This window comes from Schistocerca serialis, chromosome 2 (genome assembly GCF_023864345.2).
Source record: "Schistocerca serialis cubense isolate TAMUIC-IGC-003099 chromosome 2, iqSchSeri2.2, whole genome shotgun sequence".
Lineage (NCBI taxonomy): Eukaryota > Metazoa > Arthropoda > Insecta > Orthoptera > Acrididae > Schistocerca > Schistocerca serialis.
Window position 1 is genome coordinate 982,061,194 of NC_064639.1, and position 13,251 is coordinate 982,074,444.

The following is a 13,251-nucleotide window of genomic DNA, read 5'->3' on the forward strand; positions in this document are numbered from 1 at the left end:
TGTGATAGCTAAATTTGTGAAGCTTGTGATTTAGAGTCATTAAAAACAAACACTGTACTTTATGGGGGATGTTGAAAGGTGTGGAGCAAGTAAAATACAATGTTTACTGTGTGTGCTTTTTTCCTTTCTTTTTTTTCTTGAAAAAAGAATAGCGCTTAACATCTAAGAGTTTACATAAAAATAAAATATATCTGTAAGGTAGGTTGACATAGCAACATATCAAGTGAGTATAGTTTTTTTTCTCTCCTTTGTGTCTATGTATGTGTGTTATTTCATTCACATAAAGTTACAATAAAATTAAGATAAAAATCACAGCAGATAGGACCTCACAACTAATGTGTTTTGACCTCTTATTTTTTTATTTAAAAGTTGTTCAGTGCATGACAGTTTGGTATGGGGGGAAGTGTTTAAGTAAATAAATCAGAACCACAGTCTAATGACTGTGTCCAAACTATGTTTCCTCTCCTACGGTGGTGCTTGGTTCTGTGTTGTGAATTTCTTTGCTCCAAAGAGTTTCTTTTGTTTTCCATCTTTGTTCTCTTTGACGTTTTTGCTGTTGCTGTGAGTCATCTTTTAGATATTAAAGGAAAAAGATTAGTGTTCTTTCTATAAAATTATATCCTAAGTTCATCCACGATACTCATCAATAATAAGATGAGTACTTACTTTATTCTACAAGTTATTTAATCAGCTTTTGAATAAGTATCTCTCTCTCAAAGTTTTGATACACTAAAATAGCAGAAAAGAACTTTATCTAGAAAAGTGTAATATTTTAAAAAACTGTGTATTACATAATTAGAGTAGAGGGTCATTTGAAGTGGAGTGGCTCCCTGGGATATTATATCTCAGATAGATCATTTCATCCCCTATACTTAGTGAGAATGGGATTCTTATGTTATAACTAATAATGGATGCCTTTCGCATGTGGACTAAAAAACTTAACTGAAACTAAAGAAATTGCACATAAGTGGTATTTATAAATAAAAGAAATCGTGGTCCAAGTTTTAATAAGTTTTTAATAACTTTTGAAACATCAACTTTTATAATACATGCAATATAGCAACAGTATTTTAACAGCTGTTTGCTACCTCTGATGAACTTGCAGAAATGTAGAATTCATTTTTAAGAATACACAAAATGCACAAAAGATTTGACAAAATAATCCAAATCACAACTTAACACAAAAAGGTATTGGATCAAATGATAATAAATATACTATATTGATAATTGTACATTGAATACTGACTAGTGTGTATTACTTTACACGGTTGCATTACTTATTGTCAGTATGAAATAATGGACATTATTACACATCTCCATAAGTATAAACATATACTCTGCCAGCACTGTAGGCAGCTGCAACAATTTCTTTCTTACCATCACCATCCAAGTCAGCTACAACTGATTTGCCTGAAAATAAAAGTTTATTTTGATTAAATAATCACCATTTCTGAAGACAAAGAAACTTTACTTCCACACACTGATAACTGTCGTGGATTAACAATTTTCTGAAGACAAAGAAATTTTACTTCCACACACTGATAACTGTTGTGGATTAACAATTAGAAAAAATGAAGTCTGAATGAAGATTATTAATTCATTCATCATATGTATTGCATAATGAAGGAGCACCTTCAATTATGTGAACTGAGTCATTTTGCAGTACATTAGTGAGGTGAAGAAGCCATTAAGAACGGAATGTATATTAACTAACATGTTAAATTACTATATACTATTTGTGGTTACACAAACTAAATTTAATAAAGCAAAATTAATAGGCAGCCCCCATTTAGAAGACAAATGGTGCTGCTTTTTCATTTGTATGAAATAGCTACTCCATATCCAATATTGTTGTTGGCTTACTATCTACTTGACTTTGGATTAAGTTGTGCTCAAGTCAATACAAAGAGAAATACTTTCAAGGGCAAAACATCCTAAACTAAGTTGCCTGATTACTGTTTTTACATGTTGACTCAGTTTCAAATTGCATCCAGTTGAATTCCATGGAATTTAACACAGCATTTCATTTAGCACATGATCATTTATATATTTTTTTTCCTGGTGCTAGCAGGTTATTTTTGTTTCTCTAAAATCACATATGAGTCTTGTTGAGACTGAGACAACTGTTTGCCGTGAACCAGTCATAGGCTTATGCAACAGTCATTTGAGCTGCATCTGGTAAGGTTGAGACTGGAACCTTGTGTAGTATGGCTGTGTCAACTGCAACAACTGTCTTTCAAAGTCATTGGCAGATAATTTATGTCAATTAAAAACAAGAGTGAGACCAGTACTGATCCTTGCAGAACACTGACAGTCTTTCATTCAAAGATGTGATGAGGGAGTAAATATTGGTGGCTGGTTCACAGTGGCAACAAGTGAGTAACAGGAAGATAAGACATGTAACATATTTGGAGAAAAATAGTAGCAATAGATTGAGATATAATTTGTGTTGTTAATCAAGTGCAGAAGAGAGGGTGGAAGGTGTTCAAATGTAAGAAGAAGGGTTGTTGTTGTTGTGGTCTTCAGTCCTGAGACTGGTTTTATGCAGCTCTCCATGCTACTCTATCCTGTGCAAGCTTCTTCATCTCCCAGTACCTACTGCAACCTACATCCTTCTGAATCTGCTTAGTGTATTCATCCCTTGGTCTCCCTCTATGATTTTTACCCTCCACGCTGCCCTCCAATACTAAATTGGTGATCCCTTGATGCCTCAGAACATGTCCTACCAACTGATCCCTTCTTCTGGTCAAGTTGTGCCACAAACTTCTCTTCTCCCCAATCCTATTCAATACTTCCTCATTAGTTATGTGATCCACCCATCTAATCTTCAGCATTCTTCTGTAGCACCACATTTCGAAAGCTTCTATTCTCTTCTTGTCCAAACTATTTATCGTCCATGTTTCACTTCCATACATAGCTACACTCCATACAAATACTTTCAGAAATGACTTCTTGACACTTAAATCTATACTCGATGATAACAAATTTCTCTTCTTCAGAAAAGCTTTCATCGTCATTGCCAGTCTACATTTTATATCCTGTCTACTTCGACCATCATCAGTTATTCTGCTCCCCAAATAGCAAAACTCCTTTACTACTTTAAGTGTCTCATTTCCTAATCTAATTCCCTCAGCATCACCCAACTTAATTTGACTACATTCCATCATCCTCGTTTTGCTTTTGTTGATGTTCATCTTATATCCTCCTTTCAAGACGCTATCCATTCCGTTCAACTGCTCTTCCAAGTCCTTTGCCGTCTCTGACAGAATTACAATGTCATCGGCGAACCTCAAAGTTTTTATTTCTTCTCCATGGATTTTAATACCTACTCCAAATTTTTCTTTTGTTTCCTTTACTGCTTGCTCAATATACAGATTGAATAACATCAGGGAGAGGCTACAACCCTGTCTTACTCCCTTCCCAACCACTGCTTCCCTTTCATGTCCCTCGACTCTTATAACTGCCATCTGGTTTCTGTACAAATTATAAATAGCCTTTCGCTCCCTGTATTATACCCCTGCCACATTCAGAATTTGAAAGAGAGTATTCCAGTCAACATTATCAAAAGCTTTCTCTAAGTCTACGAATGCTAGAAATGTAGGTTTGCCTTTCCTTAATCTTTCTTCTAAGATAAGTCGTAAGGTCAGTATTGCCTCACGTGTTCCAGTATTTCTACGGAATCCAAACTGATCTTCCCCGAGGTCGGCTTCTACTAGCTTTTTCATTCGTCTGTAAAGAATTCGTGTTAGTATTTTGCAGCAGTGACTTATTAAACTGATAGTTCGGTAATTTTCACATCTGTCAACACCTGCTTTCTTTGGGATTGGAATTATTATATTCTTCTTGAAGTCTGAGGGTATTTCGCCTGTTTCATACATCTTGCTCACCAGATGGTAGAGTCTTATCAGGACTGGCTCTCTCATGGCCGTAAGTAGTTAAAATGGAATGTTGTCTACTCCGGGGGCCTTGTTTCGACTCAGGTCTTTCAACGCTCTGTCAAACTCTTTATGCAGTATCGTATCTCCCATTTCATCTTCATCTACATCCTCTTCCATTTCCATAATATTGTCCTCAAGTACATCGCCCTTGTATAGACCTTCTATATAATCCTTCCACCTTTCTGCTTTCCCTTCTTTGCTTAGAACTGGGTTTCCATCTGAGCTCTTGATGTTCATACAAGTGGTTTTCTTATCTCCAAAGGTCTCTTTAATTTTCCTGTAGGCAGTATCTATCTCACCCCTGGTGAGATAAGCCTCTACATCCTTACATTTGTCCTCTAGCCGTCCCTGCTTAGCCATTTTGCACTTCCTGTCGACCTCACTTTTGAGACGTTTGTATTCCTTTTTGCCTGCTTCATTTACTGCATTTTTATATTTTCTCCTTTCATCAATTAAATTCAATATTTCTTCTGGTTCCCAAGGATTTCTATTAGCCCTCGTCTTTTTACCTACTCGATCCTCTGCTGCCTTCACTACTTCATCCCTCAGAGCTACCCATTCTTCTTCTACTGTATTGCTTTCCCCCATTCCTGTCAATTGTTCCCTTATGCTCTCCCTGAAACTCTCTACAACCTCTGGTTTAGTTTTTTTACTAGTTATTTTACCTCCGGAATATTTTACCCAAGAGGACGCCATCATCATTTAATCATACAGTAAAGCTGCATGCCCTCGGGAAAAATTACGGCCGTAGTTTCCGCTTGCTTTCAGCCGTTCGCAGTACCAGCACCGCAAGGCCGTTTTGGTTATTGTTAAAAGGCCAGATCAGTCAATCATCCAGACTGTTGCCCTTGCAACTACTGAAAAGGCTGCTGCCCCTCTTCAGGAACCACACGATTGTCTGGCCTCTCAACAGATACCCCTCCGTTGTGGTTGCACCTACGGTATCCTTCTTTCTCTCTCCGACTCTCCTCCCTACACTCTTCCTGCTCCTTATTCATTCAGTTATTCACACATCATGTTCTGTAAATACCAGCAAGAAAGAGTGTGCAGGAATGGGGAACAAGTTAAAGTATTCATTGACAGGCGCAAATAGCCACTGTAGGCTACTGTTGTGAAGTGCTAACCTTGCATTTTTAATTATAGGATTTTTCTCAAGAAAACTCTGTTTTATTTATATATATTGGTGCAGACATGCAACTAATTTGGAAAAAAAGCTACTATTCCCCATCTTGCACCACTTAGCTCCTGTTTTTAATCTACGGTTTCATATTGACAATTTGTGTAACTGTACTGATTTCAGATAATGTTATTAGCTGTCTATACACTGGAAAGAACTTTTTGTACTTCAATTTAGAATATCTGTAGATTTTTAATTTCCTGCCTGAAGTCTACGGGCAAACTGTCAAATACTTTTGCGCCAGAAAATAAAATTCCATTCTAAACTGTAAATAGGGACACAAAAGGATAGAAATAAAGAAAAATTTTACATCAGAACCACAGAATAGCATGCTATGAAAGGCTCTGCTATATGCAGGATTAAAATTAGTCAGTGCAATGCCCAGCATAATTATTACTCTTCCCACAGTAACATTTAAGCTTAAGGAATTTCTTATCCAAAACCTTTCCTACACATTAGAAGAATATTGTAGTATCATAAAGAGTAAGAAGTGTTTTGAAAAAGTATATAAATCACAGCAAATTATTTGTTAATGATAGGAATAACCGAATGAAGACAATTGAATCAGTTGGTTGAATTATTCATTTCAGTGCTACCAGCCGATCTGAGCAACCAAATGAAAACAGTCGACCAAGTTTTGCATGGTGAATGAGTTAATCATTCTTTCTTTCCAAGTGAAACTAGTTGTATTTTTGTCAGTTGAACCATGTATTTATTCATTTTTTCAGCTGAAACCACTCTTAAGCATTTTAGTTGACTGAGTTATCCATTGATTCTTCTTGTGTGAAAGCTGTCTGTAGAATTTTCATTAGCTGAACCAAAGCAGTGGTATATAAATGGGGATACATACTTCCAGACAGTAGCTCCAAACTTGGGAGTGTGTGAAAACATCTCAGGCGGTACACCAAAGTTAAAAAAGCATTATACTTGTTCATGTGCAAATTTTCCTTTTCAGCACTTAAATCTGGTTAATATATTCCTGTGAATTAAGTTGTTCTAGAAGCAAGTAACACATACATATTAACAAGCTGATGTATCATTGGAGCTAAAATGTTGTTGTTGTTGTTGTTGTTGTGGGCTTCAGTCCTGAGACTGGTTTGATGCAGCCCTCCAAGCAACTCTATCCTGTGCAAGCTTCTTCATCTCCCAGTACCTACTGCAGCCTACATCCTTCTGAATCTGCTTAGTGTATTCATCTCTTGGTCTCACTCTACGATTTTTACCCTCCGCGCTGCCCGCCAATACTAAATTGGTGATCCCTCGATGTCTCAGAACATGTCCTACCAACAAAATCCCTTCTTCTAGTCAAGTTGTGCCACAAACCTCTGTTCTCCCCAATCCTATTCAATACTTCCTCATTAGTTATGTGATCTACCCATCTAATCTATCGGGCATGGATGTGTGTGATGTCCTTAGGTTAGTTAGGTTTAAGTAGTTCTAAGTTCTAGGGGACTGATGACCACAGTTGTTAAGTCCCATAGTGCTCAGAGCCATTTGAACCATCTAATCTTCAGCATTTTTCTGTAGCACCACATTTCGAAAGCTTCTATTCTCTTCTTGTCTAAGCTATTTATTGTCCACGCTTCACTTCCATACATGGCAACACTCCATAAAAAAAACCTTCAGAAATGACTTTGTGACATTTAAATCTATACTCAATATTAACAAATTTTTCTTCTTCAGAAACACTTTCCTTGCCATTGCCAGTCTACATTTTATATCCTCTCTACTTCGACCATCATCAGCTATTTTGCTCCCCAAATAGCAAAACTCCTTTACTACTCATTTCCTAATCTAATTCCCTCAGCATCACCCAACTTAATTCGACTACATTCCATTATCATCGTTTTGCTTTTGTTGATGTTCACCTTATACCCTCCTTTCAAAATACTGTCCATACCATTCAACTGCTCTTCCAATTTCTTTGCTGTCTCTGACAGAATAACAATGTCATCAGCGAACCTCAAAGTTTTTATTTCTTTGCCATGGATTTTAATTCCTACTCTGAACTTTTCTTTTGTTTCTTTTGTTTCTTGCTCAATATGCAGATTGAATAACATTGGGGATAGGCTACAACCCTGTCTCACTCCCTTCCCAACCACTGCTTCCCTTTCATACCCCTCAACTCTTATAACTGCCATCTGGTTTCTGTACAAATTGTAAATAGGCTTTCACTCTCTGTATTTTACCCCTGACACCTTCAGAATTTGAAAGAGAGTATTCCAATCAACATTGTCAAAAGCTTTCTCTAAGTCTACAAATGCTAGAAACGTAGGTTTGCCTTTCCTTAATCTTTCTTCTAAGATAAGTCGTAGGGTCAGTATTGCCTCACGTGTTCCAACATTTCTACAGAATCCAAACTGATCTTCCCCGAGGTCGGCTTCTATCAGTTTTTCCATTCGTCTGTAAAGAATTCGCATTAGTATTTTGCAGCTGTGACTTATTAAACTGATAGTTCGGTAATTTTCGCATCTGTCTACACCTGCTTTCTTTGAGATTGGAATTATTATATTCTTCTTGAAGTCTGGGGGTATTTCGCCTGTTTCCTACGTCTTGCTCACCAGATGGTAGAGTTTTGTCAGGACTGGCTCTTCCAAGGCTGTCAGTAGTTCTAATGGAATGTTGTCTACTCCGGGGGCTTGTTTCGACTTAGGTCTTTCAGTGCTCTGTCAAACTCTTCACACAATATCATATCTCCCATTTCATCTTCATCTACATCCTCTTCCATTTCCATAATATTGTCCTCGAGTACATCACCCTTGTATAGACCCTCTATATACTCCTTCCACCTTTCTGCTTTCCCTTCTTTGCTTAGAACTTGGTTTCCATCTGAGCTCTTGATATTCATACAAGTGGCTCTCTTTTCTCCAAAGTTCTCTTTAATTTTCCTGTGGGTGATATCTATCTTACCCCTAGTGAGATAAGCCTCTACATCCTTACATTTGTCCTCTAGCCATCCCTGCTTAGCCATTTTGCACTTCCTGTCGATATAATTTTTGAGACGTTTGTATTCCTTTTTGCCTGCTTTATTTACTGCATTTTTATATTTTCTCCTTTCATCAATTAAATTCAATATTTCTTCTGGTTCCCAAGGATTTCTATTAGCCCTCGTCTTTTTACCTACTCGATCCTCTGCTGCCTTCACTACTTCATCCCTCAGAGCTACCCATTCTTCTTCTACTGTATTGCTTTCCCCCATTCCTGTCAATTGTTCCCTTATGCTCTCCCTGAAACTCTCTACAACCTCTGGTTTAGTCAGTTTATCCAGGTCTCATCTCCTTAAATTCTCACTTTTTTGCAGTTTCTTCAGTTTTAATCTGCAGTTCATAACCAATAGATTGTGGTCAGAATCCACATCTGCCCCTGGAAATGTCTTACAATTTAAAACCTGGTTCCTAAATCTCTGTCTTACCATTATATAATCTGTCTGATACCTTCTAGTATCTCCAGGATTCTTCCATGTATACAACCTTCTTTTATGATTCTTGAACCAAGTGTTAGCTATTATTAAGTTGTGCTCTGTGCAAAATTCTACCAGGCGGCTTCCTCTTTCATTTCTTAGCCCCAATCCATATTCACCTGCTACGTTTCCTTCTCTCCCTTTTCCTACTCTCGAACTCCAGTCACCCATGACTATTAAATTTTCGTCCCCCTTCACTACCTGAATAATTTCTTTTATCTTATCATACATCTCATCAATTTCTTCATCATCTGCAGAGCTAGTTGGCATATAAACTTGTACTACTGTAGTAGGCATGGACTTCGTGACTATCTTGGCCACAATAATGCGTTCACTATGCTGTTTGTAGTAGCTTAACCGAACTCCTATTTTTTTATTCATCATTAAACCTACTCCTGTACTACCCCTATTTGATTTTGTATTTACAACCCTGTATTCACCTGACCAAAAATCTTGTTCCTCCTGCCACCGAACTTCACTAATTCCCACTATATCTAACTTTAACCTATCCATTTCCCTTTTTAAATTTTCTAACCTACCTTCCCAATTAAGGGATCTGACATTCCACACTCCGATCTGTAGAACACCAGTTTTCTTTCTCTGGAGCTAAAAAGTTGAAAGTTGAGCATAAAAAGATCCCTTGGCAGTATGTGAGGAAGAAAGGGGCATTGCCAAATTTCAGCAACTGTTTGCATTTTGTTTTACTGAAAAGATGTGAGTGATGATGAACATTAGTTCCACATGAGCCTCCTGCTTCTGCTTGGAGTGCAGCCATGAGGAGGAGATGGTGCAGTTCCTTACACTGTGCCAGCAAGCAGGCCACCTCCTCATGATGGATGCACTCCTGACTGCTAGAGATTGGCAGTGGTGGCACCGTGCACCTGGCTCCGAGGACACTGCACCACCCTCAAATGGAAAAAGGCTGAATATATGTAAACTAAGTAAACCTCTCAAACCTAGAGACTGAGTGAAAACATTCAAATAACAGACTTAATTATCAGAGACTTGTGTCATTCCACTATCTCACATTAAGCGAAACTACTCAAACCCGGAGAGTGAGTGAGAAACATTTGTATATCTCACAGGGCCGCAGACACTAGTTTCATTCAATTCTTTCATTCAACTGATAAAACTGACTGAATGAAAAAGCAGTCAATGGCGCAGTTGGTTGTTAAAACCAATCAGCTGCCCCATCACTACTATTTATGTGTAATCTTATCATATCATGTAATCAGTGACGTATTTAGAAAAATATATTACTGTGCTGTATATTGAGATTAGTAGCCTTTGCTGTTTCTGTATATATGCAAAGAATCATTCAATGTTGAAACAAGTATTATTATTATTATTATTATTATTATTATTATCATTATCATCATCATTCTCTTCATCATTATTACTATTATTAACTTATATTATTCGAGCTGTGTATTTCACAGTTCATCCTTAGTTCACTCTTTTTATTAACAAGCAGTACTACTAGGGAGTAAATATATTGGTACTTGATTGCAAGAATTCCAAGACTATTTTTACGATCTGAGACGATAATAATATGTTAAGCTTGTAGCTGTTTTCAGAGAAATGTGACTGTAACCCTGACACAGTACCAACATAAAATGCAGACTCCTTGACAAATGCACCCATGTTGTGATTAGTAACTGAATTACATAATGTGTGAGATGCCAAACTTGGAAAGCCCATTATAATGAGTGAATTGAAGTGAATTAAATTTTATTTGATTCTACAGTATTATGTTGCATGCATAAAGTGTGTGTGTGTTATGTACAACATATCAAAAACAGAAAACACTCAGTATCAGTTATTTCCTAAGGACTAATCATTTTGGTTTCCCTCTTTAAACACCACTGATTACAAAGAAAAACCCAGATAAATTAAATTTAATAGGCACAATTTCACCTGCAAAATATCTTTACTGACAGATACTTTTCGAGTTTCTTTGTTAAGTTAATGTGGTGTATACTATGATATAGGATTCTGAGTAATTTCTTCATAATGTGATACTGAAGTCCTTTTAGGCCCACAAGAATTGTCTATCAGAGGGATATGCTTCATATCTCGTTTTTTCTCTGAGCATTGTGGATGGTACATTATCATTCATTTGTGATCCACTCTGAACTGTCTTTTGTGATTTATATTGTTGTTTCATATATCTACAAATAAGTAAAAGATAAGATGCCAAGATTTCTGAAGCAGTTTCTTTATGTTTCAGAAGTGTCCCCCATCCCTTACCCCTCAATGTGAATACTCTTTTCATTCCCTGAATGTTTGAGCTTCCCCATACTGTCACTCCGTACTGCGGGTACTGTTGAAAGAATCCATGGTATACTTTGCACAGAAGCTGTTTGTCTGTGTGTTGTGGTAGCTGTTTCTTTATGAATGTGACAGTTCTGAGTTTCTTACAGACAGAATTAATACACTGTTTCTATTTAGTTCATTAGCCACAGTAATACCTAATAATTTAGTGGATTCTACTTCTTCCAGCCTTGTTTTGTCCACTTCTAAATCCTTATGCTCAGACTTCACTGAATATATAGTTTTATTTTCTGGTTTATAACCACTTAATTTTCCGCTGGACTGCAATGGTTGTAGAAGTATATGCTGTTCTCTCAACCTGTTCCATATTTTGCTCACCGATCAATATTGTCAGGTCATCTGCATACAATGTTTTCTTCTCTTTCTGTTCAACATTTCTGTCGCATATAAAAAGGATAAATAGCAATGACCTAATTATAAATCCTGTGCCACTCTGTATTTGATGGTTTGTGACTGGTCTCTGTTCTATGTTGGTACACACTATTTCCTGTTCCATAGGTATAATTGTATCTGTTCTCCTGCTTGTCCTTGAGTGCTATAGCTTAGAAGACATATAGAAATATTATAGACACAAGTTTTTTTCTTCTAATGACTGTATAATATATTCTATCACACCATTAATTGCTGGGGGAAGAGGGGGGGGGGGGGGGGGGGGTAGGTGTGTGAATTTATGTAATTAAACTTGATGAAAGCATTGACGTTTTATGTAACCAAGGATGGAAAACAGGAAAAATAACTTGACTTAGCTTATGGAACATAAACCAGAGAATAAGTGCAAAAACTGGGACTTGTGATGTCACTTATCTACTAGAGCATATGAAAAATTTATCTGATAAGACACAATATCTTACATTATATATTAATAAAGAACATTATTTAGAATAGATATGTGAGGCTATGAAGATGAAACAGCTTAATTACAAATCTAAATTAAGTATCTTTATCAATGGTAAAATTGTAGGAATGCTTCAGAAAACACTACCTGCATTACTGAGCTGTATTGTAAACTGGTTCAGCCTTGACAAGCTGATAATAAAAATAAATACTACCATTAAATTCCTACATCATTAACAGAAATTGTGAAGACATTAATAATGCAGATGTGAGACACAGACATTGTAAGTGCAATCAGTACAAAACTTCTCAGGTCTTGCTCCAGGACAACTGCAAATGAGATACACACATTTACAGTATATTTAGAAGGTTAAGAACAATGTGTTATTTAATGAAAGTGCTTGAAAACTGTTGCCATAAGGAATGCCTGATGACTTGTAATGTGTAAATGTACATTCTGCCCTGAAGGATGAGATCACTTTGAGCTCTCTTTAAAAGGACATGAATTCTTACTCTTGCATGTATTTTTATTAAGCAATATATGCAATTTTTTGTAATACATCTATCAAAACTCAAAATATTCATTGTCATAACACTAAATGGAAAATAAACTTTCATGTGCAACAAGTAAAAACCATGTTCGCCAAAAGGGACACTACATTATTGTAAAATTACGAACAATAAGCTGCCAAAAAAAAACTGTAATAATATATGGTCTCATAAAATTAAAAGCAGCGTTGTAAGGATGTTTACTTATGTACTGGTTCTGTAGCTTGAGTAAGTTCCTTCAGAACCTTGGAGCCAATAACATAATCGATATTATTGTGTGCATGTGTGTGTGTGTGTGTGTGTGTGTGTGTGTGTGTGTGTGTGTGTGTGTGTGGGTGTGTGTGTGTGTGTGTCACTCATGGTGTGCGCAATTTCAGAGCTCGTGCATCCATAAAGTTTGCAGGCCTAATCGTAGAGGCACACCTGGGTCAACCCCCTGCCACGCTCTGGTGAGCTGCCAAGGAAACAGTATTATTTAAGCAATTGTAGATGAGTGTCCTGGACTGTTGTCCAGTCAATGTATTCGGTGCTGCATACAACCTGTATCTTATGTGTTGCTCTAAAAGGAACTATGTTCAATAAAACATGTTTGTTTTTGTTACAGCAAGATTCATTTGTATCCTCGACAGTCCAAGTAATATTCTTGTTAGCTAGCTATATGGCAAAATTTCTTGCATCCTCTTAGAGAGACTGTTAGTTGATGAAGAGAGAAACTGAAGTAAGGCTGTTTTTATAACACTTATGCTTTTAATAACTCTTCAGTAAATCAGAACCACAGTCTAATGACTGTGTCCGAACTATGTTTCCTCTCCTACGGTGGTGCTTGGTTCTGTGTTGTGAATTTCTTTGCTCCAAAGAGTTTCTTTTGTTTTCCATCTTTGTTCTCTTTGAAGTTTTTGCTGTTGCTGTGAGTCATCTTTTAGATATTAAAGGAAAAAGATTAGTGTTCTTTCTATAAA

At 36.8% G+C, this 13,251-nt stretch overlaps 1 protein-coding gene across 1 annotated transcript in view; it reads right to left on the reverse strand.

The window, feature by feature from the left end:
- Positions 1-1,196: 1,196 nt before the first annotated feature.
- Positions 1,197-13,251, reverse strand: part of LOC126458400 (uncharacterized) — a 61,085-nt gene continuing 49,030 nt past the window's right edge. Inside the window, exon 9 of the mRNA XM_050095413.1 lies at positions 1,197-1,410. Within this exon, the coding sequence (XP_049951370.1) occupies positions 1,307-1,410 (104 nt within the window). The 3' untranslated portion in view covers positions 1,197-1,306. The remainder of the gene's footprint in view (positions 1,411-13,251) is intronic.